The sequence below is a fragment of the Oryzias melastigma genome, linkage group LG23, assembly GCF_002922805.2.
Source record: "Oryzias melastigma strain HK-1 linkage group LG23, ASM292280v2, whole genome shotgun sequence".
In the NCBI taxonomy this organism is placed as follows: domain Eukaryota; kingdom Metazoa; phylum Chordata; class Actinopteri; order Beloniformes; family Adrianichthyidae; genus Oryzias; species Oryzias melastigma.
In genome coordinates, this window is record NC_050534.1 from 22,558,941 (window position 1) to 22,576,969 (window position 18,029).

The 18,029-nt window shown below is 52.4% G+C and overlaps 1 protein-coding gene and 1 long non-coding RNA gene across 3 annotated transcripts in view; one reads left to right on the forward strand and one right to left on the reverse strand.

Moving 5' to 3' along the window:
* Positions 1-855: 855 nt before the first annotated feature.
* ptpro (protein tyrosine phosphatase receptor type O) overlaps positions 856-18,029 on the forward strand; it is a 24,039-nt gene continuing 6,865 nt past the window's right edge. The window contains exons 1-18 of one of the 2 annotated variants that reach the window (XM_024284390.2): positions 856-1,188; positions 6,525-6,786; positions 6,895-7,050; positions 9,189-9,341; positions 9,437-9,910; positions 11,166-11,327; positions 11,525-11,721; positions 11,796-11,916; positions 11,984-12,177; positions 12,250-12,361; positions 12,424-12,587; positions 14,107-14,227; positions 14,649-14,782; positions 14,851-14,989; positions 15,060-15,180; positions 15,702-15,770; positions 16,668-16,751; positions 17,971-18,006. In XM_024284390.2, coding sequence (XP_024140158.1) covers positions 1,138-1,188; positions 6,525-6,786; positions 6,895-7,050; positions 9,189-9,341; positions 9,437-9,910; positions 11,166-11,327; positions 11,525-11,721; positions 11,796-11,916; positions 11,984-12,177; positions 12,250-12,361; positions 12,424-12,587; positions 14,107-14,227; positions 14,649-14,782; positions 14,851-14,989; positions 15,060-15,180; positions 15,702-15,770; positions 16,668-16,751; positions 17,971-18,006 — 2,750 coding nt within the window. In that variant the 5' untranslated portion in view covers positions 856-1,137. The remainder of the gene's footprint in view (positions 1,189-6,524; positions 6,787-6,894; positions 7,051-9,188; positions 9,342-9,436; positions 9,911-11,165; positions 11,328-11,524; positions 11,722-11,795; positions 11,917-11,983; positions 12,178-12,249; positions 12,362-12,423; positions 12,588-14,106; positions 14,228-14,648; positions 14,783-14,850; positions 14,990-15,059; positions 15,181-15,701; positions 15,771-16,667; positions 16,752-17,970; positions 18,007-18,029) is intronic. The other variant, XM_024284396.2, reaches the window with a different exon arrangement.
* Positions 3,241-4,814, reverse strand: LOC112153934. The gene is made up of 2 exons (XR_002920570.2): positions 4,168-4,814; positions 3,241-4,020 (listed from the first exon to the last, which is right to left on the reverse strand). It is a non-coding gene; the product is annotated as an uncharacterized LOC112153934 (long non-coding RNA).

Genomic DNA, 18,029 nt, shown 5'->3' on the forward strand with positions numbered 1-18,029 from the left:
GAAAGCATTCACGTTATCGCAGGTGACGACACTTTTCTACTCTGAAATGATTTAGTTTATTTTACTTTTAACAGCAGCTCATAGATCTTTTCAAAATAAAATGGATCGTGTATCAAATATATTACTTTATGGAATCCTGAGAGAATTTAGTTCGAACAGCAGAAGATTAGAATGTCCGATTGAAACTTCTGAGAAAAAATTCTGATCCTTTACATCATTTGTTTAGTTTTTCATATGAAAAATAAACAAAATTATTATTCAGTTATGTAAATGATTTTTGTTCAGACATCAGAAGGAGGACCCGGAGGAGGAGCAAAGAGGAGGATCAAAGAGGAGGAGTAAAGAGGAGGAGCAAAGAGGAGGACCAAAGAGGAGGAGTAAAGAGGAGGAGCAAAGAGGAGGAGCAAAGAGGAGGAGCAAAGAGGAGTAAAGAGGAGGAGCAAAGCGGAGGAGTAAAGAGGAGGAGTAAAGAGGAGGAGCAAAGAGGAGGAGCAAAGAGGAGGAGTAAAGAGGAGGAGTAAAGAGGAGGAGCAAAGAGGAGGTTGATGAGAAGGAGGACATGAGGAGAAGGTTATGGAGGCTGTGGCGCCCCCTACAGGAAGATTTGTGTTTGGAGGTAAATATTCTGGTTTGTTTGTTTTGAACTCCAAACGTCTAATATGTAAATCGATGACTTTGATTAGAGAGAGAAATTTGGCTGAAAAGTAAAAATAAAACCGTAAACTTAAGATTCTATGTAGTTTGATGTGAATAAACTCGTGAGGCTGAAGCAGAAGATGACGATGATGATGGTGAGGAGGAGGAGGAGGAGGAGGAGGAGGAGGAGGAGGAGGAGGACTCCGTGCAGCCTCCGGAGAGCAGGGCGGGGCCACGCAGCAGCAGCAGCTTCATCCCCGCGCACGCGCGCACACACGTCTCAGGCCGCAGCATGGACCCCTCAGCCCGTCCGCTCCCTCAGCGGTTCCGGTTCGGGTGACGAGGAGGAAGAGGAGGATGAAGACGGCGCGCGCTTAGAGCGGCCAGCGGAAGCGAGCACGCGCCGCGGAGCCTCGCGCTCCGATTGTTCGGACGCAGCAGACCGAAACAGCAGGCCGCGTGTACCCGGACCGAGCCGAGCCGAACCGGACCGGACCCAGCATGCTGCCCGCCTCGCTGCTCGTGCACGCGCTGCTGCTCTGCTTCAGCCAGGTAAGGCGCGTGCGTGTGTGCACGGCGGCGGCGCGCGGAGCTTTGTTCGTCCGAACCCGCGCGGGTGTGGGTTCGGCGTATCAAGGGGGTGCCGTGATTGGCTGTGGGGCGCGCGCGCGGCCGCCCGTGCCATGGCGGCTCGGAGCCTCATTGTTCTGCGGAAAGTGGGTCAGTCGGCTGCGGCGCCACGCGCACGCGCGCATGCTCCCAACATCAGTTACCTTTGCTTAACCTGCGCGTCCACGTGCGCGTGCTGGCGCGGCGGATGTTGTGGTTCTGCGAACAGACGTCGCGGGTTCGAACCCCGGAGTCTGAGTGGAGCTGGAGGACCCCGGCAGCATCCGAACTGCTTCCGGTTCTGATGTGGTCAGAGCGGACCGGTTCGGTTCGGGCTGAGCTGGGTTTAGACTGCGAATGAAATCAGTTCATAAACTGGACCTGACGGGGTTCTGGTTCTGGTCTTTGGACTTTCTGTGGGTGGGAGCAGAAGCTGGGAGACTGTGTGGTTCTGATGGAGCACAACATCCCGGATGGGTCCAGAACTGAGAGGAGTTCTGACTGGTCTGTGGCTTCACTGGATTCAGATCATGTTTGTTTGTTTGTTTGTTTGTTTGGTCCAAACATCTTCACGGACTGGTTGTCCGGATCTCCTCTGGGTTCCTGTCGGATCAGAACCACCTGGTTCTCCTTTGATCTTGACGGTCATGAGGTCGATGATGTCACGACCTTCATGAAGGTTCTGCTGTGTTCTTTGGATCCGGAGGTTCTTTCCATGCAGAACGTTCTGGGGTGGGGGGGTGGGGGGGTACTGTTGTTTGTGTGGAAAAAGGAGAAAAACACAAATGTCTTGGATGATGATGATGATGATGAAGAGGATAATGATGGAGATGAAGATGATGAAGATGATGATGATGGTGATGATGAAGATGATGAAGATGAAGAAGATGAGGTCGAGGAGGATGTGGTTCCTCTCCCTTCCTCGGGTCTTCTCAGACCTTCAGTTTCTGGTTCCTGGTTCTGCTGTGACGTCAGCCCCCCCTCCCCCCTCATGGTCGGGTCGGTTCTGGTCTGGACGGACCTGCTGACTGCTGGGCTTGTCTCCACCCCCCATGAACAGAGGAGTCCTGCTGGGGGGGGGACATTTGATATAAATTAGGGGGCGTGGTCTTTTGATTGACAGCTACATTTTACAGGTTGTTTGTTGAAACATCAGATGAAACAGGATAGCTCCGCCCATCTCCCCTGAATGGTTGAGTGATGATGTCACTTCCTGCAGCCATAAACAAAACATGTTCAATCAGAACAGTTCAGTCATGTGACCACATTCTGCCACACCTGGTTCTGCCTATCCCACATCATAATCCTCCCTCCGCCACCACAGGCATGATGGGTCGTCTGATCCTCGGATCGTTTCTGCTTCTTCTGCCTCCATGCCGGGTTTGGACCTTCTTTCTCTGCAGGTCCAGAACTCCCTTTAGGGAGGAGAGGTTCTGATCAGGACCAGCAGGTTTTACTGGTTCTGTTGGACCTTCAGGGAGATTTGTTCAACACAGACGTTCTAAAAGAACTGCTCTGAAATCCTTCAGGAGGATCAGAGGAGATGTGGACTGAAGACCAGCAGAACCGGTTCTGGTCGGTTTCACAGGTGTTTGTCCTCCTCAGATCCGCTTCCTCTGAGCTCGTCCAGGAACCCGGTCCTGGATTCTGGACCGGTTCTGTTTGGAGGGAGTCCAGGTCTCAGTGGGGCTTCAGGCTCAGACCTCCACCTTCCTCCAGAGACCAGAACCAGAACCAGACTGCAGCTTTGCATGATAAAGCTGGCAGCTGGCTGTAGGCCACGCCCCCTCACCCCAGCAGTTCACACACTCGCTTCATTCAGCGTCTGACAGAAGCTGTCTGTGTTTCTGGACCTCTGACTGAAGAATAGGCCCAGTCCATGACCCTTCCCCCGCCGTGCTTCACTGATCCAGAGCTCCTGTTAGTCCAGTGGTGACCTTTGACCTCAGACATGCTGAAGCCGTCAGATCTGTTTCCTGTTTTTACCCTCAAATGTTTTTATTTTTAGTTTCGTTTTTTCTTCTTCTTCAGTGAGCAGGGAGAGCAGGGGGCGGAGCTTCCTGACGCTCAGCTGGTGCAGAGCGGGGGCGAGGTGGGTGGAGGGCGGCCGCGTCCCCTGCCCTGAACGGGGCTCCTTTCACGCCGGTCTCCATGGCGACTGCAGAGCAGCACGAGCTGAATGAACTTTTCTTTCTGTTGTCTCACCCGAGGGGGCGGGGGTGGGGGAGGGGGGTGACGGACGGATGAGACGCGGCGTCAGAGTGAACGGTCCCTGACGGTCCGTGAGCAGCAGATCCTTCTCTGAAGATCTTCTTCTCTCCAAAGAAACTTTCCAAATATGCTTCATGGTTTGGCTTTTGTATTTAGCTCTGAGCTGCTAGCTTAGCGATCTAGTTAGCCATGCTAGTTAGCTGCTGTAAGTCACATGACCCAGAATGTTGTGAACAGAATCTGGAACTCTTTCAAAATAAAACTTCCTTCAGGATCCAAAAATGAACTAAATCAAATAAGTTAGCACATAATTTATTTGTTTCTGTCTGCGGCCCGGTATCCAGTGACCCACGGACCAGCGCCGGTCCGCAGCCCGTTCTGTTTCATGTCTGGTTTGTTTGTGTGTGACGGTCGCAGGTGAAGCCGGAGCTCAGGTGTGTCAGGTCCTGCAGACGACGGTTGAAGCTGAAAAGAATCCAAAGTTTTTCATTTGATCAGCGTCTGATCCGAGTTCCTGATCCAGACCCGAAGAGGATCTCCGGTTTCTGCTGTTTTCACAGGATTCTGTTGACAGAATGAGTTTGAAATGTTCCAGTTCCCAGCAGGAAGGAACAGTGGAACATTCTCCATTTAAAAGTGACAGAAAAGCATTTTTTCCTTTAAAAAAACAGAAGTCGATTTAAAAAATAGATCGGTGGTTTGATGACTCACATTTAAAGGAAGACTCATTTTTAAACCCTCCTTTGATTCTGGAAAGTTCCCGCCCTCATCAGACACTCCGAGGCCCCGCAGAGAGGTGGGAGGGGCTTCACGGCTGCTGGTCTGCAGGTCTGTGACGCCGTGTTGCTGTGGTTTCCATGGTAACGGCGTGGAAAACCACGGCGATGACCTAACAGGATCGGTCTTGGAATCAGACCTAAACTTTGATTTAAGGATTCTGCATTCTCCTCTGTTGCCATGGTAACCAGCCTCGATGTCTCGATGAGAAGCGGCTGCCGTGCAGGTCGCAGCACCATGGCAACCAAACGGCTCTTTTGGTGCCTCTTGTTGCCTGTTTTAGTCCAGACTTCTCCATAACTCCGCCCTCTTTCCGTTACCATGGAAACCTAAAGGTAGATGCGTTCGGGCCGCAGCGGCTTCCATCCAAAGCGTTTGGGTTTTTAGGATGAAACCTGTTTGTTTGCTTGGTCTGTAGATGAAGCTGCAGGAAGTGACATCACTCTGTTTCCTGCTCAGTAATGGGGGCGGGGACAATCTCTTCCTCTCTTCTACTTCCTGTGTGACCTTCTGGAAAATGGCGTGAAGAACAGATTGATCTGGACTGTGGTGCAAACATCTCCCGGTCTGAGGGTAGACGCTCCACCACAGGGCCACACATCTCAGTGTGGATGGCAGCAGAACATGCTGCTGAACTTGCACTGTTGGTATAATGACAGTAAAGATGGGCGGAGTCAGGGGTCTTCTGCCTAAATGAGTCTTTTTATCCTCTGTCTGAACCAGAATAGTCAGCATCTCCCTAGAATGTCTTTTAGCCCAGGGGCAGGATGGGTAATCCGGCGTCAGATTGAAGAGTTTTTAATGATCAGCTGAAGAAGAACGTCGTCTGAGACACCTGAGAGCCTCAGGTGATCCAGGTATCTACTTGGAGTGGGCGGAGCCTCTGTTTGTATGGAAGTCATGGAGATGCAGAACAACAACGTAGGAAAAGATGAACGAAACTTCAAGACAAAAATCGGAGTGACGTCTAGTTTGGAGGCGAAAATGATCCGGACGAACAAACCCTGAGGGACTCCTCCGGACTGTCCGGGATTTTGGTCGCCAGCGGGGGTGGGGTGTTTGTTGAATTTTGGTTTGTAGAAGTTTGAATGTTCCAGACACGGGCGAGTGTTTGTCTGGAGAACGCCAACATGAAGATGTAGTCACCAGGGCTGCCGATTCGACGACTAATTTAATAGTCGATTAGTCGTTGTTTTATATTCTATGGAGTCCGATTGTTGAAAAGTTTGAAGTTATTATGTCATTCTGCAGCTTTATGGACTATTATTGGATTTATTAAGGTTTTTTAGGCTAATTTGGAGTTTAGCTTTGATTTCAGCTGGCTATCAGCTTCAGTGTTTTCAGCCAAATTCAGCTTCCAGCATTCTCACTACAGCTAATGCTATATATCTCGTTTTTAGTTTGTTTAATGCTGATGATGGTTAAGATGTTTGCTTTACATCCATTCTGTAAATGACCCGGTCAGTCGACTAATCGACTATTAATTAAAATAGTCGATTAGTCGACTGACCTGAAAAGTGATCTGTGATCAGTCGACTATTAAATGAGTCGTTTGTAGCAGCTCCACTGGTCACGTGACTTCCCACCCGTAGATTCCGATGTGGAGAACGGTTTGTGTCGATCTCTAACGTCCTTTTTTGATGACGGCCGTCTTTATGACCTGTAAGTGATGGTGAAGGCGTGCTGTAAAACATGGCCGCTGTTTTAACCCTTTAACACCAGAGCTGTCATCAAAACGACCGTAACTCTTCAACCGTCCCGCTGTTTGTTTTGTGTTAAATCCTTTAATAATAATGTTGAAAAATCCTTTGTCGTTTTAAAGACATTTTTTTTCTTTAGAAATACATTTCTGGGTTGTGGGTGGAGCTGTTGGCTGGCGCAGAGTAACTCCGCCCCCTCACACGTGAGCTTATAGCTTTAAGCTAACTTTGGCGACGCAAAAATAACGACGAGAATTATTGGATCTATCCAGTTGTAGAGTGTAAATTCACTTTAACACCTCAGTGGGAGCGGGACAGGGTGGGGGAAGGGAGACTTTGGCTCCGCCCATTTCAGTAGCTGTTTCATTAGTCTGGGCTTTTCTAGCATCTGGTTTTCTGATCCAATCGATTTCAATGAAGAAATATCCAGAAACAGTTTTAACTCTTGGACATAGGTCCTCTACTGTGATAAAAATGCTACAAGAGTTTCTGTAGCTCAAAGAGCATCACAAAGGGTTAAAAACACGTCATCACCATGGTGACTCAGACACGATCCGTTCCCATGGTAACCCTCTGTCCTCATTCTCCCAGAGCCTGACGGCGTTCCAGGTGTCGGTGAGCGACGACGGTCTGATCGTGGCGGCTCTGGAGCCGTCGGACCTCCAGGACAACGTGACGGCGTACGCGGCGCAGGTCTCTGGAGAACCTCGGCTGGTCCTGGTTCCGTTCCTCAACACCAAAGAGGCTCTGCTGTTCAACGCCTCCTTCCACGGCCTCTGCTACACCGTGGGCCTGCTGCTCAAACTGGGTCAGAACTGGTCCCGACCCGTGAAGAGCGTTCCTGTTCTCACTAGTAAGACACGCCCAGGCACTCGGGGCTTTTATTTTGAAGGCACTTCCTTTGTGTGACGTCATCCATGACGGTTGTTAAAGTCGTGTCTGTTGCCGTGCGTCTCCTCAGAGCCTCTGCCGGTGCGCAGCGCTCACATCTCCGACTATAAGGAGGCTCCAGAGACCGGCGTGGTGTTCGACATCGACCCCCCCTCCAGGACCGTCTTCAGCAGAGTCAACATCAGCTACACGGAGGGGGCGGAGCGCCGCAGCATGCTCTACAAAGGTGAGGCGGCGCCGGGTCTGGACCACTCAGAGGAGCCGTTCAGGAAGTCTCCGGATGTTTGACGCACATCAGTTCAGAATGGACCAGCAGGGAGGGGCTTCTTCTTCTTCTACTTTGACAGCTCATGTCTGCCACCTACAGGTGGAGGCGTGTAAATCTGGTCAATCTGTTCCAGCTTTTTTCTTTCACGGCTCGATTCCGATAAAGATTTGGCGTCTTAGAATTCCAGCCGGATACAAACCAGAATCATTCATTTCTCCTTCGTGATTCCATGAATCAGACTGGACGCCATCCAGGGGTCACCACCAAATCCAGGTCCCTGATTGGTCCTTGAACACGTTCAATGGACGGTTTGGGTTTTTGTACATAACATGCATAAAAATGTTTACATGTTTACAGACGTGTTTACACACCAGCTCAGAGGTCCTGTGGTAGAGTGTCCACCCTGAGTCTGGAAGGTTGCTAGTTCAAACCCGGGCCGAGTCAGACCAAAGACTCCAAACTGGACTCTCAGCATCATGGGGAGGGAATGGGGGGGCTAAACCACCAAATGGTTCCAGAGCGCGGCTCAGGTGAACGCCGCTTTAGAGACGCTGTTTCCCTCTTGAACTGAAACAGGAAGTAGCTCCTGCCATGAGGAGACATCTGAAACTGTTTGAGATCCAAGTCAGTTTTAAACAGAATCAGAACTTCAGCTTTAGAACTGGGGTCCAAACATGTACGGAGCCCAAAACAGTTCAGGTTTTGCTCCCAGAACTCGGGGTGTAAACGCATCGTTCCCTTGGGACCTCCACCTCCTCACATGTTCCTGTCGGACTCAGGAGAACCCGGTCTCCTTGGTTCTGAAGGTTCTGGAGGCCGTCTTCCTCCTCAGGCGACTCATCTTCACCACGTGGATCCGTGATGTTCTGTGATCTGATCTCAGAATGTTGTGGATTCTCGGAACATCGAGCAGATGGAGTAACCGGAGCTGTGCAGCGCGGGCCCCGTGGCGCTCAGCGGGCGCGTTGCCATGGTAATCTGGTTTTAATTAGGTTCATCAAAGCGCTGAAGCGCCGCTCTGCCCCAGACGGAGCTGTCGGAGGCGGCGTCCAAGTCTCTTTCACACTTTCAGCATTTTTTAGACCTGAAATCTGTCACAAATGTTCGCTGCCAACGGCTGTTGTGGTTTTGTTACACAAAAGAACACAAACCGACACAAATGACTGTTTGACCGAGCGACTTTTACCGTATATCTACCATTATCAATAGTGTGGCGACGCGATACGCATCCAAGACTGGACCAGAAGAGTTATTCAGAAAACTCGACCTGCACATGAATACGGTGAAAAACAAAGACTCTGAAGGATGCTAACAAATAATCGAAAAGTTGCATTACCTGCAATAGTGCTAATGTTAATGCTTTACGCTGAAAATGTCGACGTTCGTTACTCTAACTGCTGAAGGATTGGCTCAAAATGCAACATTTGTTAAAAGACATTTTTTTAAAGACGACTGAAGTTTGCCTAAATTTCTGAAAAGATTGTAGTAAGTTTGCTTAAAAATCCAAATGCCAATCTAGCAGAAACATGTAGCGTGTTGCTTAAACATGCTACATGTTTAAGCAACATGCTACATGTTTCTAATTAGAGCTAAACTCTGATTGGCCCCGAAAACCTCAGTAGAAGCCAAATTAGCCTAACCAGCTAGCACATGGCTAAAGTATTAGCTCAACTTCCAAATATCCAAAGTAAAAGTCTGAAATGAGGGTTTGATGCTCTGCTCTGAGTTCTGAAGAGGGCGGAGCCTGCAGAGTCTCTGACCTTCTAAGTTCATCATCAATGCATGAGCTGCTGAGCGCAGCTGTGACCTTCTGTGACCTTCTGTGACCTTCTGCCTGAACGTGTCTGCAGCAAAACCTCAGATGAGGAAAAACTGAACAAGAAGAAGAATTGAAGGTTAAACTTCAGGATTTTAAACTGTTTCTTTACTCATAAAACCCTCAAATGTTCTCAGAAACTCAGTACTTACCTCAAGTATTGTTTTTTTTAAATATTTTAATACTTCTAAATGTTTTCAACAAGCATTAAATAAACCTTTATGACCGACAGGAGTTGAGGTTCCAACCGGTTCACTCCTGTTATTGTTTGATTTCGTAGATTTCTACCGGGGGAAGACGGTCTTCAAGCACTGGTTACCGGGCGTTTGTTACCGGAACATCACCTTCCAGCTGATCTCTGAGGCCACCGTCAACCAGACGGCGCTGGTGACCCACAGTGACGTCACGCACACGCCGCTGCACCACCGCACAGGTGAGCCGCGCTGACGCCACCTGTGGGGGAGGAGCCTCCTCTCCAGGTTCCCGTCATGAACAGCTCCTCAGCTCCTCCCCTTTGTCTCCCCGCAGTGCCGTACCCCCCCCTCAACGTGTCTCATAAGATCCTTCACCTGAGCCCGAGGCGAGTGCTGGAGGGGCCGCGGCCGTCCCGTCAGGCGCGGGACGTCCCCCTGATGGAGGAGGAGGAGGAGCCGACGCCGCCGTACGAGGAGGAGGGGGCCACGGCGACCCCGCTCGCCTTCAACACCACCGATGCCTCGCTGGGAGACGGGACTGTGAACGGCAGCCGGGCGGAGGAGGCGGAGCCTCAGAGCACCTGGCTGAACCAGACGGAGCCCCCCCACGTGGAGGAGGACGAGGAGTTCGTGAACGCCGTGGTGCCGGACTACGAGGACTCCAACGAGCCGGGCTCGGGCATGGTGGTCCCCGCCGAGCCCGCCGTCCTGCTCACCCGGCCCCCCCCCATCCTGCTGGAGCTGCGCTGGTTGCCCCCCCGACCCCCCACCAGCTACAACGGCTTCGTGGTCTACGTCTACAGAGATGGTAAGGGACCCGTCTGGCTGTCTGTCAGGCCCCGCCCCCTTTTTCAGATCAAGCGTTTGAAACGTTTGTGGGAAGAAAACATTTGACCAAAACAGCAAAACAAAGATGGAGGACGGCGTCAGCCGGAGCGCCGATCTGCTCTGGAAAATCCGAGAGAAACTTTCAAATGATCCGGAATCATCTTCCCACTAACAGTCTGTGAGAGTCGAAGGAGAGGGGCGTGTCCAAGCAGGTGGAGCAGGTGGAGGAAGGAACCAGGTGTGACCAAAGGAAAGGTGGAGATGAGCAGCTAAGAGACAGGGGGCGGAGCTAGAGACAACAGAGATAAAGATGATGAGGTGACGGATCAGGGCCAGATCCATCAGAGGATCAGGACCGGATCCATCAGAGGATCAGGACCGGATCCTTCAGAAGATCAGGACCGGATCCTTCAGAAGATCAGGACCGGATCCTTCAGAGGATCAGGATCGGATCCTTCAGAGGATCAGGATCGGATCCTTCAGAGGATCAGGACCGGATCCGTCAGAGGATCTGGACCGGATCCATCAAAGGATCAGGATCGGATCCTTCAGAGGATCAAGACCGGATCCGTCAGAGGATCTGGACCGGATCCGTCAGAAGATCAGGACCGGATCCTTCAGAGGATCAGGACCAGATCCTTCAGAGGATCAGGATCGGATCCTTCAGAGGATCAGGACCGGATCAGGACCGGACCCGTCAGAGGATCTGGACCGGATCCATCAAAGGATCAGGATCGGATCCTTCAGAGGATCAAGACCGGATCCGTCAGAGGGTCGGGACCGGATCCCTCAGAGGATCTGGACCGGATCCGTCAGAGGATCTGGACCGGATCCTTCAGAGGATCAAGACCGGATCCGTCAGAGGGTCGGGACCGGATCCTTCAGAGGATCTGGACCGGATCCGTCTGAGGATCTGGACCGGATCCGTCAGAGGATCAGGACCAGATCCGTCCGAGGATCTGGACCAGATCCGTCAGAGGATCTGGACCGGATCCGTCAGAGGATCAGGACCGGATCCGTCAGAGGGTCAGATCATGTAGATGTTCTGGAAGCAGATGGAGATGTTTGAGAGGAGGATCAGGGAGGATGTTAGGATGATACCAGGACAGAGGAGGTGTGTATGTTTAATGAGGAGGATGGAGAATCGAGGGATGTTTCACTCTGGCGCCCCCTAAAGGCAGCAACAGGAACACGGAGGAGAAGCTGCTTGAAGACGTTTCATTTCTGTTCTTCAGGAAACTCCACAGAAACGGCCATCGTGGACGAGAACACTCACGAGTTTTTCACCGAGCTATCTGAACCGGGAACGTACCGGGCTCGGGTCAGCACGCTGAGCTCGTCTGGAGACTGCGAGGCCCGGGAGAGCAGCGCCGACGCCGGCGTTACCTTCTACCTGAGTGAGTCTTGATTTCGTCTCAACCGTCGGTTCTGGAGGTTCACAGAAAACCAGAATCTCTTTTCTTCAGTTTTAATAGACAACAATGTTATTTTAAACATCGTTTTTAGATCCTAACTTGATTAGGTTTGATCTGCAGCCTCATTACTGGTGTCTTCTTCAGAGGAAATCTGTTCTGATGGGTCCGCTCTCGTGCAGGTCCGGATGGCGAGCTGCTGGAGGAGCTGCGCGAGCGTCCCCGGGGCGTCAGCGTCCGGCTGCTGGACTCCAGCACGGCCGCCGTGTCCTGGGCGGCGTCCTCGGAGCAGCACAACGGCAGCCTGGTGTCGGTGGTGTCCACCACCTGCCTGAAGCCCAGCCTGAGCCAGAGGATGGAGAACACGTACTGCAGCGAGGTGGCTCCGCCCACTCTGCGTCTCCGTGCGTCTTGGTTTCCTCCTGAAGCTCACGGCGATCTCTGTCCCCGCAGGAGAACTCCACCAGTGACGTCATCAGCAGCCTGACGCCGGGCGCGCAGTACCGCGTGGTGGTGTTCCACACCAACGGGCCGCTGATCAGCCCGCCGTCGGAGCCCGTCATCATCGACATCGGTGAGTGTGGGCGGGACCTGAGGCCCGAGCGGCGGGATGCTCTCTGACCCTCTGGCTCGCCCTACAGAGCCCACCGGCGTGCGCGAGCTGGCCGTGTACCCGCTGAGCCCCACGGCGGTCATCCTGAGCTGGCAGCGGCCGTACCACGTGGCGTTCCGGAAGTACGTGCTGCAGACCTTCTTCTTCAACCCCGTCACGCTGGCCTCCGAGTGGACCACCTACTACGAGATCGCCGCCACCGCCTCCGTCATCGCCTCCGTGGTAACCAAGCCACTGTGCCGCTCGGCGCCGTGACGTCACCGCTCGCCGTCTCACCGCCTTTGTCTTCCGCAGAGAGTCACTGACCTGCTGCCCGCCTGGTACTACAACTTCCGCGTTTCCATGGTGACGTGGGGGGAACCGCCGCTCAGCTGCTGCGACAGCTCCACCGTCAGCTTCGTCACAGGTCAGTGTGGGCGGGGCTTCGCTGGGATGCTCCTGCACTCTCTAACATCCGCCCCCCTGCAGCGCCCGAGGCCCCCCACATCTCCTCGGTGGATTACGCTCACGGCGTCCTGTCCGTCCGCTGGACGTACGGCGAGCTCTTCATCGACCTGTCCCACTCCAGGATGCTGCACTGGCAGGTGGTGGCGGTGGGGAGGAGGGGCCCCGAGAGGAGCTACTCTGTGGATGTGAGTCCGCCGGGGGGTCGGGGGGGGGGGCTCTGCAGGGTCGTCACCGCCACAGGAAGTGATGTCGTGGCGTCGGTGTTCTCAGTAGAGAAAGCTCAGATCCCAGCTCTCAGGTTGAAGTTCTGGTCGGTTCTGAGGCCGGTCCAGATGGTTTCCATACAGAACCTGAAACCCGACCTGCTGCTCACCACGCGGTCCGGACGGCTCTGAGGAACGTTGAAGAGGAAGAACTTTTTAACGTCGTGTCTGGAGGAAGCTCCTCCCACTGATGACCAGACGGAGACGGTCAGACAGAAATGAAGGTTCCTCTGTGATGGACGGTCCTGCTGTGTTCTGGATCCGTTCCTCCCGGTTCTGCTGGTCTGAGCATAAAAGAGGTTCTGCTGCGGGACTAACGGGCTTCAGCGCTGCAGCACTCTGGCAGTGCATTCTGGGATTTGATGTTTGTGGCTCCTCTGGTGGCCAGACGCCGTCTCATGAGCTCTTTGGGTTTGATGATGCGCTTGGTTGCTATAGCAACAGTTTTGAAAATAAACAGTCCGTTCTTTAGAGTTGTCAGGTGATTCTTGGCTCCGCCCTTCACATGATGTCACCTTGACAGCAGGTGTTTGTACTGCGGGGACTGTCGTCTGGTCATGTAGGGCTGGGCCGTGAAACGATGACAAGATTTAACGTGAAAGAAGTTTTTCTCGCTATGAAACGAGTCTGTGAGAGACTTTTATTTTGATAGGTGTGAAAAATACTTGCTACTTGCGAGCGTTTCCTCCTTTTAGTTAGAGTCAGTCGCCACACGGTGAGTAAATCCGTGTGCTTTAGCGTTACAGGTGTGGTGCTGCATGAATGTGTTTCCTGGTCGACGGCGTCGTTGATTTATTCATATTTTATCCCTAAAACCGTCAAATGAAGGTGTTGAAACTTTTGAGTTTACCGTCAGGTTTTATTTTATTTAGTTTAACTTTAAACCAAATAATTTACTGAAAATGAGAGGGGGGGGGACAGATTCTCGAGAACAAGAAGGTCGAGAACGTCTTCAACCACAGAAACCATTCAACTTCGGGCTCTTGAACTTATATTTTTATTTTAAAAACGTCTTATATTTTAGGCTATTTTGTAGTTTAGCTAACGTCTCATCTACATGCTAATTATGTTAGCTAACTTAAGCTTTTTTCAGTATTTTAGGCTAAATGTTTTAGCTTCATTCCAGCTGTTTTAGCTAATTGTTTTTTAGGCTAATTTGACATTTAGTTTCAGCTTCAGCTTCAGTGTTTTTAACTATCAGTTTCAGCATCTTCAGCTTCCAGCATTCCCATGATCACAGCTGATGCTGCGTATCTACTTTTCTTTGTTTAGTCATGAAATCCTTCTTCATTTTCTTTGATCGTTTACAGAAACAATCCTCAGAATCACGTTTTTCTTGCTCTGTAACCTCGCCGTCTCGTGCACACTCCTCGTTTGTGTCGATGCACTCCAGCGCTGCTCCAGCTGACACGGCGCCGTTTCTGTCTGCACTTCCTGTCAGGTGACCCGCGGCGTGATGCGGGCCAGCCTCCCCCTCCCCCCAGGAGACATCTACAACCTGACGGTGACGGCGTGCACGGAGCGCAGCCGGAACACGTCCACGCCCAACATCATCAAGCTGGGTGAGGCACGCGCGCGTGCACGCTGGGAGCTCCTCCCCCTCATGTTTTATGAGGACGTTAAACATAAAATCCTTCAGGATCATAATTTAATCTGATCATCTTCTATATTTGTGGATCCAGGCGGATCAAAGGTTTTCTGAAATCCACCTGTTGACTGTCAGTCCTCCACCTGCATGCAGGTGAGGGGGCGTGGTCACCAGGAGGGCGTGGCGGTTCCGTGTGGAGCAGCAGTTCTGGGCTCGTTTGCTCGTGTCTGCAGACGTCGAGCCGCTCCGACCTGCTCAACGTTTTGAAACCAAAACCCAGATTCTAACTTCCTCTTTTGCGGGGGGAGGGGGCTGCAGCGCCGGCGCTCGGCGCCGTTCGCTTCTTCCTCCGTCTCGGACTGACTGTCGGCGTGCGGCTGCTTTTCTTCCCACAGAGCCGGCCCCCCCTCGGTCCCTGTACGCCGTCAACGCCACCCACTCTTCAGCGACGCTGCTGTGGAGCGAGGAGGGCGTGGTCGACTTCTACCAGGTGCTCTGCAGACCGTGCACGGCCAACAAGGAGCTGAAGGTAGGCGGAGCTGAGAGCAGCGTGACGGGGGGGTCGTATGTCAGCGTTAACCCCCTCTGCCCCCCCAGGCCCAGGAGCCCCTCACCTCCACCTCCCACGTGCTGACGGTGTCGGGGCTGACGCCGTCCTCCACCTACAACTGCAGCGTGACCAGCGTCAGCTACAGCACGCCCAGCCGGCCCGCGCACGTCACCGTCACCACCGCCGGTGAGCCCCGCCTTTACTCTGAAAGGTCGCAGCAGGAAGTGTTTGTGAGCGCGTGTGTGTGCGTCCGCAGACAGAGAGATGAACCCCAGCGTGGCGGCCATCTCGGCGCTGGCCGTCCTGAGCGTGCTGCTCGTCAGCCTGCTGCTCCTCTTCCTGCTGGTTCTGCGCAAGAAGCACCTGCAGATGAGCAGGTGAGCGTCTGCGCAGCCGCCTGCACGCCACCATTTCCATCAAAACTCATCCGTTTTTCTTTTTTGGAGCTAAAGAAACGAGTGAAAAAGAAAGGAACAAATCTGGATTTGAAGCTGAAGTACGGCAGCTCTGAAGGGACAAACGTTAAAGTTCAGACTTCTCTGTGAGCAGCAGGCGTTGCTTCTTTCTACTTTTGTCCTAAAAGGCTTCCGTACTTGTTAGAGGGTTTAACGCCTCCGAGCTGAATCAGGAATCATTTTAGATGTTTTTAAGTCACAAACATTTTCATGAATGTTTTTCTCCTCAACCATCAGAACTTGAAGAAATCCGGGATTCTTCTGGATCAGAATCAGATTCAGAAGTTTTTAAATAAGTTGATCTCATTTCAGCTCTGAAGCTTCGGTTTCCCGCTGTCATTTTTTGGGCGGCGCCCTCGAGTTCTTCCTCGGGTTCTTCCTCTTTCTCGTCACGAGCGGTCAGAAAAAGTGCTGACCTCAGCGCTTCTGTGTTTGTGTTTCAGAGAATGCGGCGCCGAGACCTTCGTCAACTTTCCCTCCTTTGAGAGAGAAGGAAAGCTCCCCTACAACTGGTACGCAGCCCCTCCCCCTCGCTGGTTGTTGTCGGTCAGGAATGGCGTCCGGGTGGGACGCAGGTTAGACACAGAGCTGCTGAGGAAGAAGAGGGTGTCCTGTGGTCGGAAGCAGGTGATGAAGACGAGCGCCGCCGCGCCCAGCGTGATTAATATAACGGCTGAAAGACGGTCAGCGAAGGCAGAAGCAGCCCCCCCGCTGTGGCGCTCACCTGGGAGGGGGCGTGGCTGTAGCTGCAGCCTCTGACTGACCCAGAGGAAGAAGGATCAGCGGGGTCGGGGGTCACGACCCCCACAGACGGGCCTCAGAGCGTCTGAGCGCCGGCGCGGCTGCAGAGCGGGCTGGTTCAGTTCTAAACCGGTTCTGGCCGGTTCTGACCACCCCCCCCGGCCCCCAGGTCCGCTGCTTCACCGTCTCTGAACTGGTTTAAATGTTCGATGACTTCACAGGAACAGGAACGAGTCAAAATACTCAAGTTATTTTAGAAAACGTCAGTTCAGCGTTTTCCTTTCATGACTATTAATGTCAAAAGAAGTTAAAAAATGAAACCATTCAAGAACCAACCTGACGTCACGGCGCCCCCTTGTGGCAAAGGCGTCTTAGGGGTGTGGCTTCATGTCCTGCTGGTCACAGCCTCAGCTGCTCTCAGGATGAGGGGTGGTGATGCATTCAGGTCTGGCTGGGAGACGTCAGTGATGTCCCAGACCTCCTGGAGACAAAGCGGCCTTTGGCTGCAGACAGACTGCTGTTGTCCGCCCGGCGGCGGCGGTGGCGGCGGCTCTCTCTGTGCACTAATGCTGCTCTGACCCTCTGTACTAACGTCGCCCCGCCCTGTGTCGCCCCCTGCTGTCTGTTCTCTGCTCTTATTTGTGCTCTGTGTTTATTTGACCCTCCAGGCGAAGAAGCCTCTTTGCCTTCCTTACCCTGCTGCCATCCTGCCTTTGGACTGACTATCTTTTGGCTTTTTATATTAATCCGTGGTAAGTAACCGCCCGCTGCACCACGGGGGCACGGGGAGGCACAAGCTGCTCCCTTATGGCTCCACCTGCATGTTGGTAGAAGGTCACAGGAGGGGCCAACAGCCCCCAGTGCAGAGCTAGCAGATGAGTTTGGTGTCGTTGCTCTAAAGCCTGATGGTTCCCTGTGGAGTTCCTCAGGGCTCCACTCTGGGCCCCAGTGGTCTAGTAGACGTTTAAAGTGAAACCACAGCTGCTTTCACGAGGTAGGGGTGTGGCCTTCCAGCACGCTCCCTCCTGATTGGTGAGAGTGGTTGCCATAGAAACGATGACTCAGACTGATCTGGACCAATCACAGCTCAATGACGTCTGGCTCCAACATGGCGGCGTCCATATCCTGAAAAAAATGGTGATTGAATTTACTTCATTTGGCTGAAACCAGAAGTAAACCCTTTTCTATGGGGTGGGGGTGTCACACTCCTTCACTCCAGTTCTCACGTACAGTCAGTGGTTCCAAACTGTCCTTCTGACCCAGATTGAGAGTGTCTGGCGTCCCTCAGGGCTCTGCTGTAGGACTTCAGCCGGAGAAGCTCAGACGAACACCAGACTGGTCTCTAGCTTGTGAACGGCAGAGCTGCGTCTGGAGGCGGAGCTTCTGCTCGATGCTTTGCTGCGTTTGTCTGCATGCTAGCACCCCGCCCCCACCCCCACCCCCCGCATGTGTTAGTCAAAGATCTCCAGAGTAGAAACACAGAAACGTTCATCTTCATCCTCCTGGACGTCTGCAGCTCCAAACAGAGACGATTTCCTCAGACTCTCTCTGACGGTAGAACATGAAAATGTTTTGGTTTTCATCATCATAAATCTGAAACCAAAACCGTTATGAGCTGCAGACCTCCAGGGATTCATGAAGACGATCCTGTCAGCCGTCTCCTGAAACCTGAAATCAGTTGTTGTTTCTGCTGTCAGATTTCTGATTGAACCTTCAGGTAAAGGTGTGCAGCAGAGGCCCCTCCCACTCTGCTTTCTTCTTTTAGATCAGTTTCTTTTTGTAGATAAAATCTAGTTTTTTATGCAAGGGTTTAATTGCTTTACAAAATCCCATTTCAAGAGGATTCAAGGTTGAATTTAGGAGTGCAGGAGTCCAGACAGCAGGGGGCGCCACTGCTGCACAGACGCTGTAATAATTGGTGCGATGAAGAAGGAAGACGCAGAAATCAACATGTTTGTTTGTACTTTATAGGAGCAAAACCGCTTTGAAGAAACGCAAGCTCACCAGGTAACCTCGACCTGTGTGTGTGT